General features: G+C 45.7%; 1 protein-coding gene across 1 annotated transcript in view; it reads right to left on the reverse strand.

Annotated features, from left to right (window-relative positions):
- Positions 1-4,504: 4,504 nt before the first annotated feature.
- The window catches only part of LOC147663160 (disintegrin and metalloproteinase domain-containing protein 12-like), a 280,469-nt gene continuing 262,979 nt past the window's right edge, over positions 4,505-21,994 (reverse strand). Inside the window, exon 10 of the mRNA XM_086950624.1 lies at positions 4,505-4,565. Coding sequence (XP_086806750.1) covers positions 4,505-4,565 — 61 coding nt within the window. The remainder of the gene's footprint in view (positions 4,566-21,994) is intronic.

Genomic DNA, 21,994 nt, shown 5'->3' on the forward strand with positions numbered 1-21,994 from the left:
TAAACGAAAAGGTGCTCCTTCCCCCTTCTTTAGCATATCTCACAAACATCAAGTCTCAGCCTTAGATTATGCCTCTGATGTTGATATTGGAGAAGGACATGGTTTTAAAATTTAGATTCTGATGTATAGTTTTAACCGCAGATTACGCACCTTGTGAATACCCTCAGGCACCAGACTATATCCTGAGATTTTTTTCTCAGCAATTGCCTCGCATGCTGGTATGTGGCGTCATGCAGCTCCACAAAAAATACTGTCCAAAATGTTTCCAGTATGCCATAGACATGACATTGCTAAGACTACAGATGACCCTTGTGCCAACCTTCAAAAAGTCATTCAAGATGGTCAGGATTCAGCAAAACATGTAATTTGGTCAGACAACCTGGGTAGGGCTGTTGGTACCTAGCTACCTTCAGCCCCATGCCTGGATATGCTCCACAGGATTCTCTGGTGATGTCCAACAATCAATCATGAACATGCCCCGGGACAGCACCCATCTCTTCGGAAACAATGCAGACTCAGCTTTCAAATGCTTTAAAGAGGGCAAAGCAACAGCACCCTACCGCATCTTAGCACCACCCGTACTGCAGTTTCCGGTGCAGCATCTACCCTTTTGAGGCTTCGGAAAGGTTTTGAGCAGAGACCACATCAAACCTTGCTTCGGCAACAACAGGCCTCCAAAGCCTTTCGAGGCAAAGATGGTGTATCCAGCTGACAATGTCCAGGTCCCCAGAGGCAACAAACTACCCAATCTCCTGACCCCCCTGCCACTGCAAAAGTCCTCTAGTTTGCCCTCAGTGATAAATTGTCACCTGGTTAGAGGCTGGATAAGTTATTGTCTCCACAAGTAGCAACGCATCACATCAGAAAAATGGAAGCTGCAAATTGTACAACATGGCGATGCCCTACACTTCCTTTCCATCCCTTTCATGGAGAAGGGATCTTTAAAGAGGGTCCCAGCATCAGAAGGACTGGTTGCTACTCCTGTTACTTTCTGGTGCCAAAAACATACAGAGAACTTAATCCTATTCTAGCTCTCTGCGCTCTGAGCTTTCTCCACAAGAAGGAAAAGTTCAAGATGCTTACTGTGGCCCAAGTTCTGTCTGTCCTAGATCCTGGTAACTGGGTATTGGCATTGGATCTGCAGGACGCCTATTTCTACGTACCCATCCTGCAGTCCCACAGATGCTGCCTGTGGTTCCAAGTAGGCCACAGCCAGGGCGAACAAACTCAGCCGGTGTTGCCTTGCTACTCCGAAAAGTGTCCCGGCGCGGAAATACAGGAAACAGAGAACAAGGATTTGGAGGAGGGCTACTTCCTGCCGTTGTATGATTAGTTTTGTGAGGTAGTAGACGCCTCCATACAACATGGTTCACCCTGGCCTTGGTGTCCCTTAAAAGTAAATTTGAGCAGCTGGCTCAAGGACAGCAGAAAAAGGTCCCACATCAAGCGGACAGGGCATTGATAGGGACACTTTCGAGTGCATCAAAAAGGTCTTCTTACAAGAACAATCGCAGGCTCCAGTGCCAGACCCCTCTGTGCAGTCTCCTCCCTCTCCCTAAACTTTTGGGGGTAACAACTCTCCCGGTTCTGATTGGACCTGGGCCCTTCCAGGCCTTGGTGTCCCTTAGCGGACAAAATCCCAATTCCTACCCCTACTGCTGTCTCAGAATCTCTATCCCTAATAATGGATATGTTAAACCTGGATGATCTCCTTCATCGTAGGTCTTCTATGTAGTCTCCCAACAAGAAGGTCGTGGCGTATGTGCCATTGAGGCTTCGTAAGAAACTGGACAAAGATGTTAGAGCCCGCCTGTGGGTGCAGTGTCCCCGGCCGTTTCTGGAGGGCAAGGTGGTATTATTCCAGAGCTAGATGAGTGTATGGTTATGTTCTTGACAAAATATATTCAGGAACCCATTGATCACTCATGGCGGTCATGCCAAGACTACTTATTGGGTTTCCCAGGGCCAATCACAAAAATATTAAACATGCATAAAGAAGTCAAGCAGTCTGGAAAGCTCATATCTCCCAAAGTTCTTTTTGGATGGGCCCAAAGAGCTATGATTTTGTTGGGCAATGCAAATTATGTGCACTCTGCAGAGAGGCGGCGTTCGCTTTTGATTAAGGTGAATCAATAACTTTGAAATCTGACAGCTTCAGAAACGGGCCCCACTGCGTAGGAAGGATTGTTCAGGGAACCCTTTTTTAAGTAGTTTAGCAAATTTGCTGCCATCTTTAATTCTTTATATAATGCACAGGCATCGATTAAAAAGATTTTTCCCCCCAGGATTTTTCCTGCGGCCGGACCTGACAGGGGGGTGCTCCTTCAGCCGATTTGCTTCCAATGTCTCCCAAAACGGCCAAGGCTCCTGCCGGGACAATACCAAGCCTCTGTCAGATATTACATCTTTTACCCCCCTCGACCCCTCCGACGATCTCATGATAGCAGAGGGGGTGGACGTGGACGCGCCCAAGGACCTACCCAAGGTAATGAATTTCAGTTCTACCCAACTAGAATTGGGAGGAAGATTGTCACTATTTTCAGAGAATTGGAGGGAGGTCACTTCAGAAGTGTGGGTCCAGAAGTGTAGGACTATCCAGGGTTTTCGGCTGGAATTCATGGGGACTTCCTTTCAGGTCCCTCACCCTCTGATTTTTACTGAAAGTCAGGCTGCCCTCATAAATCTGAATGTAACGTAATTGTTGAATAAAGGGGCAATCACACTCTCTGCTTTTCATCAATCAGAATTTGTTAGCAACCTCTTCCTGGTGGAAAAAAGAGATGGGGGTCAGTGTCCAGTACTCAGTCTCAGGGATGTCAACAAATGGCTAGTCTATCACCATTTCATGTTGAAGGGGACCCACCTTCTGTGGGATCTTTTGCGTCCGGGGATTAGCTGGTGCATTTAGACCTCAAGGAAGTCTATATGACAGTTCCTATTTTCCCGCCTCACTGCAGGTTTCTACAGTTTCTTTGGGGTCATTAGGTCTTAGAGTTTTGGACCTTACCCTTTGGCCTGTCAACCGCCTGTGGTGTCTTAAAGCATTTGTGGCATTAACAGAGGATGTGTGTCCAGTGGGAGAACGACAGCTCCTTATTGCTTTGGTTAACCCATTCAAGGGGGTATCTTCTCCTACCATAGCTCAATGGGTGAGATATGCCATGCAAGAGGCAAGTATTGACATGTCAGTGCCCGGAGCACATTCGTCAAGTGGTGCTATGGCCTCAAAAGCTTTTATGTGGTGGCTCGCCTCAAGGACATAGTGCATATGGCCGATTTGTTCTCAGATTCCATGCTTAAGACGTTCTATTTTAAGCCGGTAGTAGACTTGGCTACGATGGTGGTAAGTAAGCTTTGAACGAGCATAATCCTCCCCTTCTGTCCTTACATAGAATATAACATTTCCTGGATATCGTAACAGAAAGTTTTAGTTCTATTAAGGACTCGGAGGCAAGGATGATTCTCACCCAAGTAAGGATGCTGATCCATCCCTAGTGTTTTTACAGGAATGGGAGGTTCAGGAGTTCTCATAACATTAACTATGTTTGGATTTCTTATAAGGATAATTTTCAGCAGTTATTGTTAGCATGCATGGTAATGGTATTTTGTATATGAGGTATTGTGGTCTTATGTTTTAGGAACTGCCGCATCCAAACAGGAGTGAGCCAATGTTGGACGGAATCTTAACTCGGGAAGGCAGCTCTCGCACAAAGAAAGAGGGGGCATAATCAGTGAAGAAGGACTATATTACTTGGACTGTTTACTGAATGGTTCTAATGTTTTTATTTCCCTCGTGTTTTACTGGGAAACGTAATTTGTTTATTAAATGGCTGCTCTATGGAATAAAGTGGAGCAAGATGAACATAATCCTTGCCTCCGCTCCTTAATAAAATTGAAACTTTCCGCTGTGATAGTTAAAAAAATGTAATTCTTCATTATTACCTTTCCCCTCGTTAATGGTCATAACCTGTCTATTTAGTTTAACTTCGGATGTAACAGTCTAAGTACAACAATCATGCAAAATTGAAATATTTTGAAATTTAAAATGAAAGTATTATTCAAATAATTTGCTTGGTATACCAGTGCATCAAGTTCCAAGGCCATTCATAAATACATTTTTAAGCTTGAGTTCTAGGAAGCCTGGACCCAAAGATATTACTTAGTGTTAGATTTTTAAAGCAGAATCTTTCAAGTGTTCTACAGTATTACGAAAACAGTTTCCTTCCATGGAAATCCAGCTTTGTGTAAAATAAATATATACTACAGTGCTCTGCACTGTAATACATATTCAACATAAGTTATTAATTTAGTAGTACCTGAGCAAGTACACAGAGCACCATAGCATAGCACAGCACCAAAGGCAGTAACTCAGAGATTTAAAAAATATTGGTAATTTAAACATTAAAAAGTGTCAATACAGAAAGAAATGAACTCCATCTGGAGGTAAACGTTAGTGCAAACTTCTGTCTTCACTTTGTGGACATCATTATATATTTTTTTCTTTTCATTTTCGAAAAGCAGTAATGCTGGATCTTGAACTTTGTGCAGGAATCAAAGGAGCAGGTCTGAAAGAGCAAAGAAAAAGACAATAAATTACATATTTTATTTGAATTCTGCGAATAATTGTTATAGTGGCTTTAAGATGCAAGAATGTGCTTCCAAGGTTAATGAGTTAAGTACTCGCTATGGAATCTGTATATAACTTGAAGGTTATAAATTGCTTTCAAACTGCCAAGATTTTCAGAATGGGTACCACTAAGCTGCAAAAACACCTATTTTGTACAGTCTCTGGAAAAAGTTAATTAAGTTTTGCATTAGCATTAAGGCATCTCTTTTTAAGCAACTGTCAGAACCCCTGTCAGAGAGCCTCAAGCCAAACCTGGGCTACTGGGTCCAACCGTGGGGGTTGAAGTCTTTCATTCCTGATGTCCCGAGCGGTGACATACTATGGGTCCTGAGTAACTGGGCCAAGTACCGCTTCAGCACTTGACTGTCAGGGGTAGCGTGGGTCGAGCAGTCCAAGGCTTCTCTGGGGGGATAGACTCTGGGAGTGAACACAGGCTCACAACTGAAAATACATGCAGGAGCCACAATAAATGATTGTCCAGTTCAGTACTTGCTTTTATGAAAAAAAGAGTATTTATAAATACAACCACAAAATAAAATACAACATTCACAAACAATACACACAGTTCCCTGAGGTCAGGGCTCTACTGTTTCATAGGCGGGTCCCCGAGTCCCACCTGCTGCAGCCGGATCGGAGCAACCAGAGTATCCAACGGCACCCCCTTTCTGGGCGCTGAGGCATGCATCTGCTGTCTCTTGTAAGTTTTTTACATGTGGATCATGTGGGCATCGGTTGGCTGTCCTCGAGTTCCTCACACATGGTCCTGTGATGGCAGCGTCTGAGGGGTTCTCGATGTTGTGTAAGTTCTTAGGCTCCTCCCACAGATGGGGTGGTACAACAATCCTGGTGCTGGTCCTCAGTCATGGCTCAGACCCTCTAGGGTTACCACAGCGCCTCGTTCCTTTATCGACAGTCTCGACCAATCCACACTTCTTGCTTGGTTCCGGTGCCCCCTCTGGCATATGGGGGTTCACCATTCCTCCACTGCACACATGCTCCGGACCGATCAGCACAGTCTTCACCGCTGCTCACCTGGTATACGGTGGCACCGTTCTGTTACCGCACTTAGGCTTCGGCCTGATCCGCACAGCAGCCCCACCTGGCACGTTGGGTTGCCAACCTGTTACAGCACAAGGGCTACGGCAGATTTGCAAGGCAGCAATCTTCACGGCACCCCTTCTGGCATAGAGGGGTGCCAAATTAACACTGCACTCAGGCAATGACCTGATCAGTGCAGCATTCGTCTCCCTACACCTCACTTCGATATTCCACTCTCTAGGATTTTCCCACCGGACATCAACCCCTCCAGCACTTTCCTCTTCTTCACAGGGGCACACCAGTCTTGGCAAGTAGGCATGCACTGGTGCTCCAGGCTCTTGGGCAGATGCTACTGGATTCCCTGATTGATGTCCCCTTAACCAGCTGGGAAGCTAGCAGACTTTGACCCCCAGTCCTGGTCACAGGCAGAAGTCTTGCCGAGCTTCTCCTTGCACAGCCTGACTGGCTGCTTGACAGTTGATAATTTTGGGGGTATCAATCTCCCTTTCTTATAGTCCATTTCTTGACACCAAATGTGATTTAGAGTCTATGTTGGAGTTCTGCTTTCTTTTGAAGTCCTCTCTCGCTTCTGTTCTTCTTTCCTCCCAAAAGCAGTCTGTCACAGCAGGAGAGACTCCAAATCTGATAGCCATGGGAGTTACTAGAGGGTCACACCTTGGTGTCAGCCACGGTAATATGTGTATCAAAATGTTACCTAAATGCCTTAGCCCTTAGCCCTACTCTCTATGATTCTCCTACCAGCCCCATCACCTTCCTGCGATGTGCCTAGGCCCCTTCCGAGAGAGCTGTCTGTGAATCAAAGATCCACCTTTGAAATACGCTGAAGAGTTTGGCCCTCCCTTCTTCCTTTTTTCCACCCAGCTCACATGAATGCAGCAAATCATATATTTCTGAGGAAAGTCATCTACCTCCTCTGCTCCTATGGGTTTCCCAAAATGGAACCCAGAATCTTCCATGCATTGTACCATTCACAAACACACATACACCCATCACATGCATATAACATACACACACTGCACAACACTACACCTTCCATTTATTGTACCATTATTGTACCTTTCACAAGCACACATATATCCAGCACATGTATATGATACACACACTGCCCAGCACTGCATCATTTCTGTATTGTGCTATTCACTGCACACGTACTCCCAGCACATGTACATAACAAATCCGCACTGTGCAGCACTCCAATTTAGACCAAGGGTGGGTTAAGCACACAGCAGCAGAACTTTAAATGAGTTAGCCTGTGGGCCTCACTCCAGTGACACAGGTAAAAAGGCATGTTGACTCCTACTAATCAGTATGCTGCCAAACTCCTGGCCTTTCTCAACTATGAGGATGGTGCTTTAGGCGCCCCACTCAGTCCAAAAAGATTGCAATCCTTGAGACAGGCCTAGGTCAAAGTGCACACGCAGGAGCTGTGTTAGCCCATGACAACTACAACCAGCATCAGGGATCCAGACATCATCAAAGTTAGGGCACTCAAGGCAAGGGTACACATCCATCACCATGTAAGGGACTATTCTGTCCCATACTGCGATAAAAAAGCACTTTGTTTCTGGACTTTTTTAAACTGAGAAGTTATATAGGAAAAACAAATTAAATATATGATGAAAGAAATGAAAAGATAACAAAGACAGCAGAAACTGTTTCAAGTTACATTGTGCACCGTCTTTAAAATAGACAAGTAAAATACTGAGTTAAAAAACACATTATACGTGACATATGTATGTTACACCAGGCGTATTACTATAATAATAATGGCAATATATATATACAGCACACACAGTGTAAACTTAACTTATGGCACTTAATAATGGTGTTAATTACTAACCCAACGGAATGACATTCATTTTATCGACTTTGAAGTAAAAAAGTTTGAGGTAGTCTTGCAAGGGTTAAAAATATCATGTAGGTTACAAGCTGATGTTTGGAGCAATTACACATCCCACTGAATTATTTATCAAGATCAGATCATATCTTATGGCCAGAAGGTTACACAGGAACCTGTCAAGCAACTTCATTAACACACTAAGCTGTCTTACAAGGATTCACATTTGTGATCCATGGTTTACATGCAGTGCACAGGAGAATGCAGATATTGCTTTCTTGGCTACTTCTGATGAATATTTCTGATGTCAGATTTCTCACCTTTATATTCCCAGACACCAGACTGATTCTGGGAACTTTCACAACAGTGCTCCCAAGCGCTATTAGGAGGCCTCATGTGGCTCTACGTTTTTATTACAGCCCGGCAGTGACAAAGCGGATCGGATATAGACTTTGCTGCTCTGTCAGTTGCTTTCTTACCACACCTTCAGACACTGATCCAACACTCTGCTCTTTTTTTTCATCATTTCATGAATTGATATGAAAGATTTATTTTCTCTCAAAACCTGAAACTGGTGTGTTAGGCAACTATGTCCACTCTAAAGACTACAAAATGTAAGCCATGCAGGTATGACTCATACACATGTCTTCAACAGACACCCATGAGATATGCATTTTCTGTGTTTGGGTTCAAGGCACAATTTCAAGCTGTGTGAGGAGTGTGTCCTCATGAATTGAAAACTGATCTGAGACCGTGAAGCACAGCTGTATGTGTCCGAAAAACGGAAGAAACCTCAAAAGTCCTGCTCAACGCTAGAAGTGCAGATTCACTCCAGCGCCCAAGGTTATTCCTGCGACCCGTCATCATCATGGTTGACGTCTTCGAGTAAGTCTTGGTCCAAGACGAAACAGAAACACGAGAAGATCAAACAGAACTTTTCCTCATCCTGCCACACTGTCTCTAGAGAGGTTTCAAGGGCATCAGTGTGCCACCTGATCACTCTAGGCGCCAGTTCCCACTTTGGTCCCAAAGCACCTCGATTTCCTGGTTCATTGGTAACATCAACAGATCGATGCCTTCAGGCAGGGCATGTTGCACATCTTTGGCACTCTCCTGATTCCTTCTAGTGCACCTTCTGGACACATGGACCTGCATGTGCCTTCAGTTGGGTTACCACCAGTTGATCTGTTAGTCGGTTACCACTAGTGGATTTGTCTTTGGCACTGTCTGTACCCCTCAAAGCCGCTTCTGGTTCTGCACTAGTGTCCTTGCCGCCTCCTGCTCTTACACCAAAATCTGCACCAGTCTCTTCGGCATTGACTTCAGTATCAAACTACAGGCATGGATTTTACTGACACCAGAGTAAGACCCTAAACATATCTTGGTTTCTGACTCTAATCTAAACTTGTCTTGGCCTCAACCGAGTTCATGTCCCATTCGCCATTCATTTTGATTCTGATAGGACACTACTCCTGCTGCAGAACCGTCCTCGGGTGCTCCACCAGATTTTTGGTTCAGACTCTGATCACAGTCTGCCAACTTTTGGAGATGACGCTGCTGATAATTGGGATGTGTTACCCCCAAACCATCATGATAACTGGGAAACGGACTTACTGGAAGCCAGTGAGTTTGATACATCTCCTGATACTGAGTTGATTTCTCCCCCAGGACCATCAACAGAAGACAGTGCCTTCATAATGATCATTAGACATGCAGCCGAGGTCTTGGATCTGCAACTTCCCTCCGGGGAGGTCAAAACTAACATCCTTACAGAGGTCCTGCAACCTAGACAGACTTCTTCTGTGCCCTTGTTGCCCTTTAATGAATCCCTGGCTGACACACTGTTGGGAACATGGGCAAAGCCTTTTTCATGCCCTTTGGTGAATCAGCAGGTTGCCAGGAGCCACATGCTGGCACCAGGCAACCCTGACTTCTTAACACAGCATCCCACTCCTGAGATTCGAGCTTCTACCAGCAAGGTGAAGCTCAGCTCCTTCCCTATGATCACCACAGCAGAGTCCAAAAGGATTGAATCATTTGGAAAACGAATGTTCTCCTCAGTCAGCCTATCCTTGAGGTTGGTCACCACAAATTGTTTGCTTGGCTGATACACTAATGAACTTTGGGACATGGCCAATGAGATCTTGCAGGCCATCAGTGGATTCCGTCGGGCCTCCCTGGCGCAAACATTCAGGATGGATAAAATGTAGCTAAATGTGCATTCAGTTTGGCCTGGGTACCACAGATTGCTTAGACCTGGCAGTCGGTACCAGTGAGGTCCGCTGTCGCCACGCATGGATGAGATCTCCTGGGTTTCAGGCCTCCCATATGGATATGCCATTTGATGGGTCTCGCCCAAAGCCTCAACTTCGGAAATGACACCGCCTGCACCAATGCCTGGCCCCACTGCTGAAATAAGATCTCAGAGAGAGGCCTAGCATCTCATTGAAGAGGAACAATACAGGGAAAGGCTGCATGAAATCCTTAGAACTGACTCAGACACCCTGGACATAGGCTTGGATCAAGATGCACAAGGAGAATTTTAAGGCCTATCATCTGCAAGTGGCTTGGACACCTTTTTTGAACTGGCTATTGGCTTTCCTACTGGACCGCCAATGACTAAGGTGATGTCTGTTCATAGGATCATAGTGAAGGCTGCAGAGGCCCTAGATCTGCAACTCTCGACTGCAGATACTAGAACTAATGTCCTCACGGAGGTACATCTGCCATCAGCCACAATAATGGAGTCTTTACTCCACTATAACGTGTCCCTCCTAAAGCCAGTCATGGCAGCATGGGAGAAACCTTCCTTGGCCATGGAGGCTAACAGACGGCATGGCCGCTGGATGGCCCTGCTCTGGGTGATTGGCCGTTCCTCTCTATTCATACGTCACCTTAAAACTACATAATAAAGGCTTTCTTACTGCTCTGGACTATCAGGAGGGTTATTCCCATCCACCCTACCTGACAGGAGGACAAAGCTCCTAGAGGCATGGGGAAAGAAGTCCTTTGATGCGGGGTGCATGGTGCTAGAATCCATCAATGCCAACTGTCTTCTAGCAAGATTCACCCATGCCCTGTGAAATATGGCCCAAATGGAAGTACCCTATGTGCCGGAAGACATGCACCAGCACTTTCAAAAAGTGGTTCAGGATGACCAGAACGCCTTAAGGTTCATTATCAGTATGGGGCTGGAAAAGGTTGACTCGATTTCCTGGGAGATGGGGACCTCAGTCTCTATCAGGAGGCACACCTGGCTTAGAACCTCAAACTTCTCAGCAGATGTACAAAATAGCTTGATAGGCCTACCATTTGATGAGGAACCCCAGTTTGGCAACAGAGCTGATTCCGCTTTAGAGCGCTTAAGACCAGTAAGACCACAGCTTGTTTCCTGAGCTTGGAGCAACCTTCCATTTGAGGTATTACGGTACATTCCTTCATTTTTGTGACTTCTCCAGGTGCTTTTCTTTTTGCAACAGGCAACAATATCAGCCATACATTCAGCAGCAACAACTGAATCCAAAGCTCAGACAGTACAGAGGTTGACCCATAGGAAGGGGCCCATGCTCCATTCCGCAACCTTCCACGTACTCCTCCTCCTCCTACCCCCACCTTCAGGAAAGCAAGCCTAGTTTACTTCCCAACCTCTATCCTCCATCGATAAGTGCCTTCTTTTCTCTCAGCCTGGAAGGCTATCACATCGGACCTGTAGGTTCTTCAGATTGGGGAATGCAGTAACACCTTCCCTTTCCTTCAGGCTCTACCCCGTATGCTCGTCTGCCTTCCCCCACTACCCTAAACCACCTGACCATGCTTCAACAGGAGGTGGCAGCACTTCTGAAGAAGAGATCTGTGGTGTTAGTGCCAAAATAGGAAAAGGGCCAGGGATCACTTGGTTTCATGTTGCTGGTGCCCAAGAAGGATGGCTGCATCTGATCCTGGACCTCAGAGACCTGAACTTCAAAAAAGAGAAGTTCAAGATACTGACCCTAGTTCAAGTTTTACTGGTGTTCGACCTTATGACTCTTGATCTGCTGGATGTGTACTTTCACATATACCTACCCTGAGGTCTCATTGGAAGTATTTGCAGTTCGTGGTGGGTTTTGCACACTACCAATTTGTGGTACTGACTTTTGGCTTGACATCAGCACCTTGAATTTTCACAAAGGCGATGGCATTGGCAGTGACACATCTCAGGAGTGATGGGCATCCCTATCTTACTGTATCTGTGCAACTGACTAATGAAACCAAGTTTGCCAGAGGTTGTGTGGCGCCATTTGCAGGCAACAGTATCCCTATTGTTTGACCCAGACTTTTTATCAACAAGCCCAAATCTCACCTGCCGCCCTCCCAACGACTCAAGTTCATATGGTTGGCACTGTACACCACCTTTCTCTGTGCCTTCCCTCCACCTCAAAGGATTGCTGACATTCTGGAAATTATTCCATCCTTTCAGCATGTCACATTAATTTCAGTTCTAAAGGCTCTCAGATTTCTAGGGCTGCTAGCTTCCTGTGTTCTCCTAGTCGTGTATGCATATTGGCGAATGAGGGACCTGCTGTGGTGCCCCCACAGACATGGACTACAGTACATGGGAGATCTCTTGGGCTCCATCGTGATCGCCCCCAGCACTGCTATTGAAGTGGCTTGGTGGGGGAATGAGACGAACCTGCCATGTAGGATGGCCGTCTCCCCATCCAGCCGTGGCTACGATAGGGATGGATGCCTCCACCTAAGATGGGGAGCTCATCTGGAGGATCTGGTGCTCCGAGGCTCTGGTCTCTAGAGGAACAGGTTCTTCACATCAACCTGTTGAAACAGCAGGTGATTCAGCTAGTGCTCAAGGCCTTTCCTCCTTCCAAGCACAATCCATCCAGATCTTGACGGACAGTACATCTGTAATGTAGTATGCTAGCAAAAAGGGATTAGATTCTCACCTCCTTTGCCTGGAAGCATTGAGCCTCTGGTAATGGGCACATGGCAAATCACCTTGTGGGGTCTCTGAATGTCATAGCAGACAGCCTTACCTGGTGTTATCTTGCCGATCATGAGTGTCGTTTTCTACCAGAGATAGTCTAGGACATCATTGCCCAGTAAGGGACTCTTCAGGTGGACTTGTTCACCTCTGAAGATAATGCTCATTGCCGATGGTTCTGTGCCCTCCAGTATCTATTGAAGGGAGCCTTGAGGGACGCATTTATGTTGCATTATGTATTTCCCCCCATACCGTTGATTCCTCAGGTTCTGAGGAAGATTTGCCGAGACCAGTTCCAAGTTATTTCCATTGCCCCAGATTGTCCGAGAAGGCTGTGGTAAGCGGACCTCCTGTGCTTCTCCAAATGTCTCACACTACAACTTCCACTCAGGCTGAACCTTCTTTCCTAGTCGGGAGGAATGGTTTTTCACCGCACAGTCCGAGGCCTCTTTCTACATGCTTAGAGATTGAGCGGGGTTATCGGAGTTCCTTTCAGCAACCACAAGAGGTGGTGATGTCATCTTGTCAGAGCTTTGCCTCTCCACCAAATCTGGTTACTCAGGCAGATGCAGCAGCTTTTTTGCTTGGTGTGCGTACAATAGTGTGGACCGCTTACAGGCCAAGATGCCATAGGTACTTTCCCTTGTGCAATAGGCATTGCCAAAGGGTATTTAGTCACGTAGGCTGCATTCCTATGACTGCCGAACCAACTTCCTTTTTCAAATTACCCATAGTTATGTGTTTTCTAAAGGAGTTGACAAATATGTACCCTCCAACCCCATTTGTTGTTCCCCAGTGAAAGATTAATTTAGTTTTGACTTTTCTTATAAGAACCCGGTTTGAGTTCCTGCATAGAATGTTAACTCTGATGACTGTGTTTGGTGGCCATCTCTTCAGCCAGAAGTATGGGCGAGTTGCAGGCTCCTAGTCCCCGAATGCCCCCTTAACTGTTTTTACCCTGACAGGTTGGTGTTGCAAACCAGGGCTGCTTTCCTTTCAAAGGTGGTGAGTAAAGTAAGTAAAAGAATTTATTGTTCAGTGCAATTTCAATTTTTTTTTTTTACACATGATGTTTGCAGAAACATGGCCAACAATTACAAACATAATGTAAGTTAAAACCTCTAACTCAAATGGGTAAGGAGTTAATTAAGATACTGGAGAAAGTGTAAACAGTAGGGAACAACTATGTCATTATTGACTGAAGGGTAGACTAGCAGCTGAGTAAGGAAAAAGCAGAAGAGAAAGTGCAGGGAACAGCAAAACTCCATGCCCTCTTTTGTTTTATGTTTGGGATGGCAACAGATTGGCAATGCATGGCGCTGGAACTTGGAAAAAGCTAAAAAGGTTGCTTCAAGTCAGTTAAGGGCCACAATTAACATCACAGTGTGTCAGTAAACTTGGGACTTTCCTTCCCTGAGCAATAGGTAAAGAGCATGATGTGAAGTGCAGGGGGCAGGATGACTCCAAAAATGTGACAAAATAACGGCGACTAGACAATAGTAGTACAAAGGAGAAGGTACACGAAAGTGGAATGGAGGCCAGGGACAGTGGAACGAGGCCACGATGTTATGCAGGCTTGACAAAAAAGTGCCTAGTACCAAGATACACAGAAAAGAAAAAACATTTTAAAGTACAGCTAGGTAAAACAAAGTGATTGTGGAACAGCCGTGCAAATAACAGAATTGAGCAGTAAGTCAGTTTTAAAGTCCAGCTTCCAAAGCAACACTGTTGTTAGTAAGTTTGGGCATTATGCGTAGCTCGCAGAGTTCTGAAAAACTCCACTCTGCGGAGCAGTTTTTTTCCTCCCTCGCTTTCGTCAACGTCAAGTTGGTGAGCGCAAGCAAGGAAAACCCACCTCCTAGTGAGATTTTTCCTCGTTCGTAATTGTCAACATCAAGTTGGAGAGTGCAAACGTGGAAAATCAACCTACCGGCAAGATTTCTCGACGCAGGTGGTCAGATTTCTCATTGCGGGTGGCCGTGTATGCTCGCGTGTTGAGAAAGCGGCTGCTCGAGTAAAAATCTACTCGAGCGGCAGAAAGGAAGCTGCGCCCACTTGCGCTGTGCATGGTGCAGTTTGCGATGATTGCACTGTGCGGACTAGCACCTGGAAATGAAAAGCACCATGAGCTGCATTTATCTAACACACTCTACTGCTCGTGGAGCGCCGCGTAGCGCGGTTGAATTTTTTGCACTTCGTGGAGTTCCACGTAGCGAACTCTGCTAACTCCGCGCAGACCTAGTTGTAAGCAGTTCCTAACTTTGCATCAGGAAGGGACAAGGGGAACCCATTAAATCGCTCGGGCCATGGGTAGCAAGTATTTTTTCAAAACAACAAGTGGTCCTGAGCATACGAGAAATAGGAAGAACAATGGATATATATAGATCACAATGGAGTGCTGATCTTATCAGATGGTCTCTCAGATTTTTGCTTTTCTCAAAAGCAAATAGAGGCCTCTCTAAATGAATTGGGCCTGCATTTAAAGTGGGCCAATGCTTAAGAATAGATTGCCGGATTTTGTTGGAAACAGGAGAGAAGGTGGTTACGCACGCTATCCGTTCAGTTTTGTTCAGCCCACTTTAAATGCAGGCCCAATTCATTTAGAGAGGCCTCTATTTGCTTTTAAGAAAAGCAAAAATCTGAGAGACCATCTGATAAGAGCAGCACTTCCAGCCTCTACCCCACCTACCACAATTGAAGCTAACTGGGGTCTTCCTCCTATCCTTGGGCACGTTAAGTGTGGCTGCTGCACGATGTGTGAATTCACTATTGAGGCAAGAAACTTCAGCCACAACAATGTGACATTGACAATGAAAAGCTTTACCAATTGCAACAGTCATAATGTAATTTATGCCATCCTGTGTCCTTGCCCAAAAATGTACGTCGGCCAGACAACTCAGAAAATAAAAACTCGCATTGGCCAGCACAGAAGCCGGATACGCTGTGGGACCCCAAACGCACCGCTAGTTGAACACTACTCCGAATTGCAACACACAGTGGATGACATCAAGTGGACAGTATTGAAGACAGTGAAACTCCCTCAAAGAGGGGGCAACCTGGCCCAACTCCTCAACCGAGAGGAGCTCAAGACAATTATTCAATTTGATACCATCCACACAGGGTTAAATAGAAGTGAGGACTGGACAACTTTGCTGTAAACTGCCCTCAAGCACTAACTTTGTCTCTGAACCACTGTCATTCCGAAAAGCACGTGACTTTGGCCCTGAACTTCGGTCATTCTGAAAAGACAATTTGTTGTATATGTTAGGCAAAGTATAACTTTTTTCATGCAATGCTGAAACTCGATGTTTTTATTAATTACTTTTTCCTGAAAAAATGTTGATCGAATACTGATGTTCACAAATTGAGCACTTTTTTATGGCACTTATATTAAATTAATTGCACATCCCTCACCGCCACCAGGTCCACGTAATTGCCCCGGAATTCATTTACCAATCCAGCTCCTTATGAGCCTCATCCCAGCCTAAAATGTCCACCCGTTTTCCACCGGGAAGCGGGCCTGGGTTCCAGGCTCCCCCGTCACATGACTCGCGGCACCAATCATAGCGTTCGAGCACTTTCCCTCCCCAACCACGTGACTCCCGTCACATCCAATAACCAGTGAGTGCTCACATTTCACAGTAGCGTTCCACTGTGAGCAGCTCGAGTGACCGACGCCTCGGAGAATTGCTCTCCACCACCGGTAAGCTCCTTGAAGCCACGCATATAATCGCGAATGCAAATACTCCCCGAAAACGCCGAAATCACAGGCGCCTCCTTTTTTACTTTGCCCACAGCGGACCAGTTAACCGTCTGGCCGCACTTCCTGACTCAGCGCTAACTCAAGACGCTGGAGGACGGCGATCCAGCCCAGGAGGCAATCGGTAATATAGCGCAATAGGGCGGCGAGCCCCCGGCCACCTCACCTCACCCTACCCTGAGTCCATTAATTTATTAATTCTTGTATTCTTTCTTTTCCCAACCGAGGTTCCCTAAAGAAACAATCATACCACGCTGCATTCTCATTTTTCTGAAACAGACTTCTGCAAATCCTCTGCAGCCACCAATAAACTACGGTAACCTTTTGAGCACAATATCCTATATTTCCTGAACTTAGTAGAACACTATAATGAATTTAGAATTTGTTTACTCTATAGTAAAATATTGCCATAGGACCAGATGTTCCAGAGTTATCAATCACAAGACCAGTTATTCCGGTGTTACCTCACCGTGAAACCCCTAAAGGTAATTCTTGCAGCTCCCCACCCTGACAACATTAATAGCACGTAAACAGAGCGCAATCAGTAATATCAATGTCTATTCCAGATTGAGCTTCATCAATTCGAGCTCCCATACAGACTGTATAACCACATCCTATGGAACGTTTTACCCATTAAGGTAAATAATGGCCCAAATGATATTCTGCCATTCCTCTCTGGCTGCAGACTTTTCCTAATACCATTTATTTCCAACAGAATAAACGTGGTTGACCCGATTTGAACTCTCTCATCTGAAGCCAATTCCATCTCAAGCCAACCGCTCGGTAGGTCCCTGCCGATAAGCATGATTCCCCCCCCCCCCCCCCCCTGCCACTCCACCAAACACACCAGTTTTTACCAACACAAGCCTCACCAATTTGCACGGCTTACCTACAGATCGAGAAATCACCTTCACTCACAAGTCCAGTCAGTACCCCGACACCAAAAAGGATGACCTTTCACAAACCATATTTATATTGCATGAGCTTCAAAGTCTTGGCATGGAAGAGTCACGCCTCACGGCAACACCTACCACTGCGTTTCCGAATGCAAAGTCTGTAGTTGCAATGTGAGCCCTGACTGCTTAAATAACGACTGTGCATATATCTTTTGCCTTTTCCCTTTCTATTTTCTCTATTTTTTCTCAAAAACAGGTGTGTTATATAACTGTGTTCAGGCAACATTATTTCACTTGTCCTGATGATGATCCCATGACATCTGAGCTGGGGATCGAAACGTCGACCTTAGAGTAGTTCATACATGTACTTCCCGGATACTATTGGTTGTATGAATGACTCCAGGATACACTGCTAAATGTATAACTTAAACCAGTGACCTGCAAGCTCACACTGTTTGCCTGATAAATTTTCTTCACTTACCTTTACTTTCCCACCTTTTCCTCCTTGTAAGGCACAGGACTGTGCCCCAATTTAACCCTTATTTCTTGGGTTATTTGTTTGTATTTTTGAGATTACAAATCTATTGAACCAATAAATATTCCTTGTCCGGCTGGTCAAGGAATCCTGAACTATATAGAGCTCCATTGGGATCTATATATATCCATTGTTCTTCCTATTTCTCGTATGCTCAGGACCACTTGTTGTTTTGAAAAAATAGTTCCTAACTTTGCAGCAGCAGCTTAGAGGAATTTGACAACTTTGACGTTCAACAGAGTACTCTGGATTCAGGCCAGTAAAGACCAAAGGTAGTGACTCCATTCCATCTGAGTCAGTCCATCACCCTCCCAACTTTCTACCCTCCCCCACCCCACTAAGGAGGAAGAGGAGCAGTTGCATCGGTTGGCTCCCAAGCGGGCCATCAACTACTATCTAGACTGTACCAAGGACATATAGCTAGATGAACAGCTCTTTGTTGGATACTTTGGCGCCAAAGAGGGAAAGCAGTGCAGAGAAGGACCCTCTTAAAATGGACCATCTTCTGCTTTGGCCAAGGAAAACCATCCAGGAGGAATCGCGGACCTTTCAACGAGGGCCAAAGCCACTACTTCCTTCTGCCTTTGACACAGGTGTTCCCATAGCAAAGATCTGAAAGGCGGCGATGTGGGCATCCCTGCACAATTTTGCCACGCCCTACTGCCTGGACTTTAAAGTGTGTAGGGACAGACAATTTGACTAGTCAGTTCTGCAAGATTTCCTTGTTTAACCATCCATCCACTCTCCTCTGTAGGCATGGAAGTGCTCTGTAATCTGTTCTACAGTTGAGGAACCTGCTGGTAGAAACATCCAGCGGAAGAAAAAGTTACTTACCTGTGGTAACAATCTTTCTGGTGGAAACCCTTTCTACTTGCAGATTCCTCACGACCTACCTGACTCCACTTTTGATGGATGCGTTATTGGGAAAATTAAGTGGATTCCACTTTTATTTTTGGTATTGCACTAATCTGTTGATATCAATTTACCTCTCACCTTGAAGGCTTGGAAAAAATGGTAGGACACTGAAGCAGTGGATGCAATATGGCTTTGATGATGTCACCTGATGCCAATTCCGGAATCAATCTGAAGGCAGGAGTCCCTACTGGCAAAGTAAGAACTTTAAAGTTTCTGGATCCTCTCTGATTCCTGGATTTATTCTACAGGTGAGTAATTTGCAGGTAGAGAATCCCCCTGAAAGATTGTTACTGAAGTAACTTTTCCTCCTGGTGGATCGCTCTCTAACCTCAGATTCCTCACCATCCTCCCACCTCCCTGTTCTGTGTAATGGTCTCTTTTCCCATCAAAAAAGGACCAAATCTAGAGAGCTTCACACTGGATCCTCTAATTAAGTTTTAGGCTCCATGTCTGAGGCTGTACATAGAGTTAAGATATAAATTGACTTCAGACCACAGCCGTGGCATCTATATCTGCACTGCTCTGTCACATAAGGGATGGAACAGTCAACTATTAGCCACACAGTACCATGTACTGCTGTGAGGAAGCACTGCTGTGAAAAGCTTTCAGATCAATTCTCACACCCGGGCAGTACTCTAGCACCATCGCTGCTAGAGATATTTTTCTCCTGTGCTGAGGACCAATACAAATGGGTGTGGTCATGACGAGCTGAGCTTGTCATGAGCACACGAACACTGTGCCTCATGACGAGCTGAGCTCGTCATGAGCACGGAAGGGGTTAAAGGTGAGGAATCTGCAGTTAGCTAGAGTATCCTCCAGAAAGATCATTACCGTAACATGTTCTTTCATGGTAATTCAAAGTTGTGACCAGGGGATCATTGACATATCTGCAACATGAGCATTAACTATCTGGATACATTAACTCATTTAGCTGTTTACCAGCTTATACAACTAGATAGCTGATAAAGCTAGTAGAATAGCTCACTTTGTTAATGAGCGTAATGGGGTAAACCGATGGCAGTCTAAAGATCACAGGTTTGAATCGCATTGTAGCCGGCTCAGCATTTCATTCTGCCTTGTGCTAATGTAAGACGTTCTCTGAAAAATGCTCTGCTTATCCTTGGAGCCAAATCAACTCCTAAGGCAAGCACTTCCAACATTATTTCCATTTGTGGTATCCAGCCAGCCCTAATGCTACCTTAGTGCTTGGAAGCCACAAAGAATAATATTCTATGGTACAGTACACATCCAAGTGCTCTATTTATGCTCGCTGCCTGAAGCAGCTCTTTAGTTAGCCCACATCAAGTGTGAGACAAGTGGATTATCCAGTTATTTTCTTTTATGAGAACGTTGTATCTACATTTGTTAACACATAGAAAACCTAATTGTTCACATTTATCTTAAGTTCTCAAATTGCATCATCACAAGTAATGGTTACAGTAATCACATTGTAGTAACAGAGCAGCACACAATGATACATCTTGTTTAGGCTTGACATGTATGGCACTTGTGCTATTCATGGCATGCATACTGATTTCTATATTTACTCTAAGGGGCTTTTGGTCCGCTTACATTAGCCATCAAATTGTTTTGCCTTTAAACCTTCAGCCATTGACTTGCAACCTTGTCAATAACATCATGTTCAGCCCCAGTAGTATTTCAGTTCCCACTTCCACTGCAAAGCCTGAGAACCTATTTGACAGTCCCCGAGTGATACAGTAGCACTGGGGAACGAGTCACAGAAGTCTCAGAAAAAAAGAAAACGTTTTTCCAAGAGACTATATTCAACAGATTTAACATGTTAAATAAGCCCATTGAGACCCATTTTTAGGTCTCGCGTGGCGTACTGCGCACATGCGCAGTCGAGCTCGCAAGATTTTATGTTTTAGAGTGTACTTCACTGGCGAGGGTTAAGCCCCGCCCCTCTTCTCCATTGGCTGGCGTCCTAAACGGTGGCCAGCCATTGGAGAATAGGTCCTAGTGACGTTCTTCTTTCTCTTTAAGGCACGTCCTTTTCAGACTGGGTTCCTTCACTTACTGCTGAAGTAAAAGGTTTCTTGTATTCTTTATGGGTTCAGATGACCCCATAAAGAAGATACAGAAACCTTTACCACAGCAGGAAGTCGGGGCACCCAGTCTGAAAAGGACGGGGCTTAGAGACAAAAGGCTATGTCATGGCGAGCGCTCGCTGTTACGTTGTCCGTCATCTATAGTGGATTAGGCTATTTGAAAAACATGACCGGGAGACAAATTACAGTTGTCCGTCATCTATAGTGCATTAGGCTATTTGAAAAACATGACCGGAAGACAAATTACAACAAGCATTGGAAATGCAATAGGTCTCGCAGCATTAGAGTTAGTGCTTTTAGAATTGTTTATGGGTTTTTTTTGTAAATCTTTAGCATTTTTGTTTCCTGTAGCCAATGCTAAAGAATTACAAAAAAAAAAGCCATAAACATTTCTAAAAGCTCTAACTCAAATGCTCCGAGACCTATTGCACTGTGTGAGGGTGAGGGGTTGAGGGTGAGTGAGGGTGAGGGTGGGTGAGGGTGAGTGAGGGTGAGTGAGGGGTTGAGGGTGAGTGAGGGTGAGGGGTTGAGGGTGAGTGAGAGTGAGGGTGAGTGAGGGTGAGGGTGAGTGAGGGTGAGGGTGAGTGAGGGTGAGGGGTTGATGTTGAGGGTGAGGGGTTGAGGGTGAGTGAGGGTGAGTGAGGGGTTGAGGGTGAGTGAGGGTGAGGGTGAGTTAGGGTGAGGGGTTGAGGGTGAGTTAGGGTGAGGGATTGAGGGTGAGTGAGGGTGAGGGTGAGGGGTTGAGGGTGAGTGAGGATGAGTGAGAGTGAGGGTGAGTGAGGGGTTGAGGGTGAGGGGTTGAGGGTGAGTGAGGGTGAGTGAGGGTGAGGGTGAGTGAGGGTGATTGAGGGTGAGTGAGGGTGAGGGGTTGAGGGTGAGTGAGGGTGGGTGAGGGTGAGTGGGGGTTGAGGGTGAGTGAGGGTGAGAGGGTGAGGGGTTGAGGGTGAGGGGTTGAGGGTGAGTGAGGGTGAGTGAGGGTGAGGGGGTGAGGGGTTGAGGGTGAGGGGTTGAGGGTGAGTGAGGGTGAGGGGTTGAGGGTGAGTGAGGGTGAGGGGGTGAGGGTGAGGGTGAGTGAGGAGTGAGAGTGAGTGAGGGGTTGAGGGTGAGGGGTTTAGGGTGAGTGAGGGTGAGGGTGAGGGGTTGAGGGTGAGTGAGGAGTTGAGGGTGAGTGAGGGTGAGTGAGGGTGAGGGTGAGTGAGGGTGAGGGGTTGAGGGTGAGTGAGGGTGAGTGAGGGTTCAAATCGGTTTTTGGGGGGTAGCTTTGAAATCAGTAGTCTTCGATCTGAACCGGGAGGGTTGGAATGTAAGGTGTCTGGCAGTG

Source organism: Lissotriton vulgaris, unplaced genomic scaffold (genome assembly GCF_964263255.1).
Source record: "Lissotriton vulgaris unplaced genomic scaffold, aLisVul1.2 SCAFFOLD_842, whole genome shotgun sequence".
NCBI classification, from domain to species: Eukaryota; Metazoa; Chordata; class Amphibia; order Caudata; family Salamandridae; genus Lissotriton; species Lissotriton vulgaris.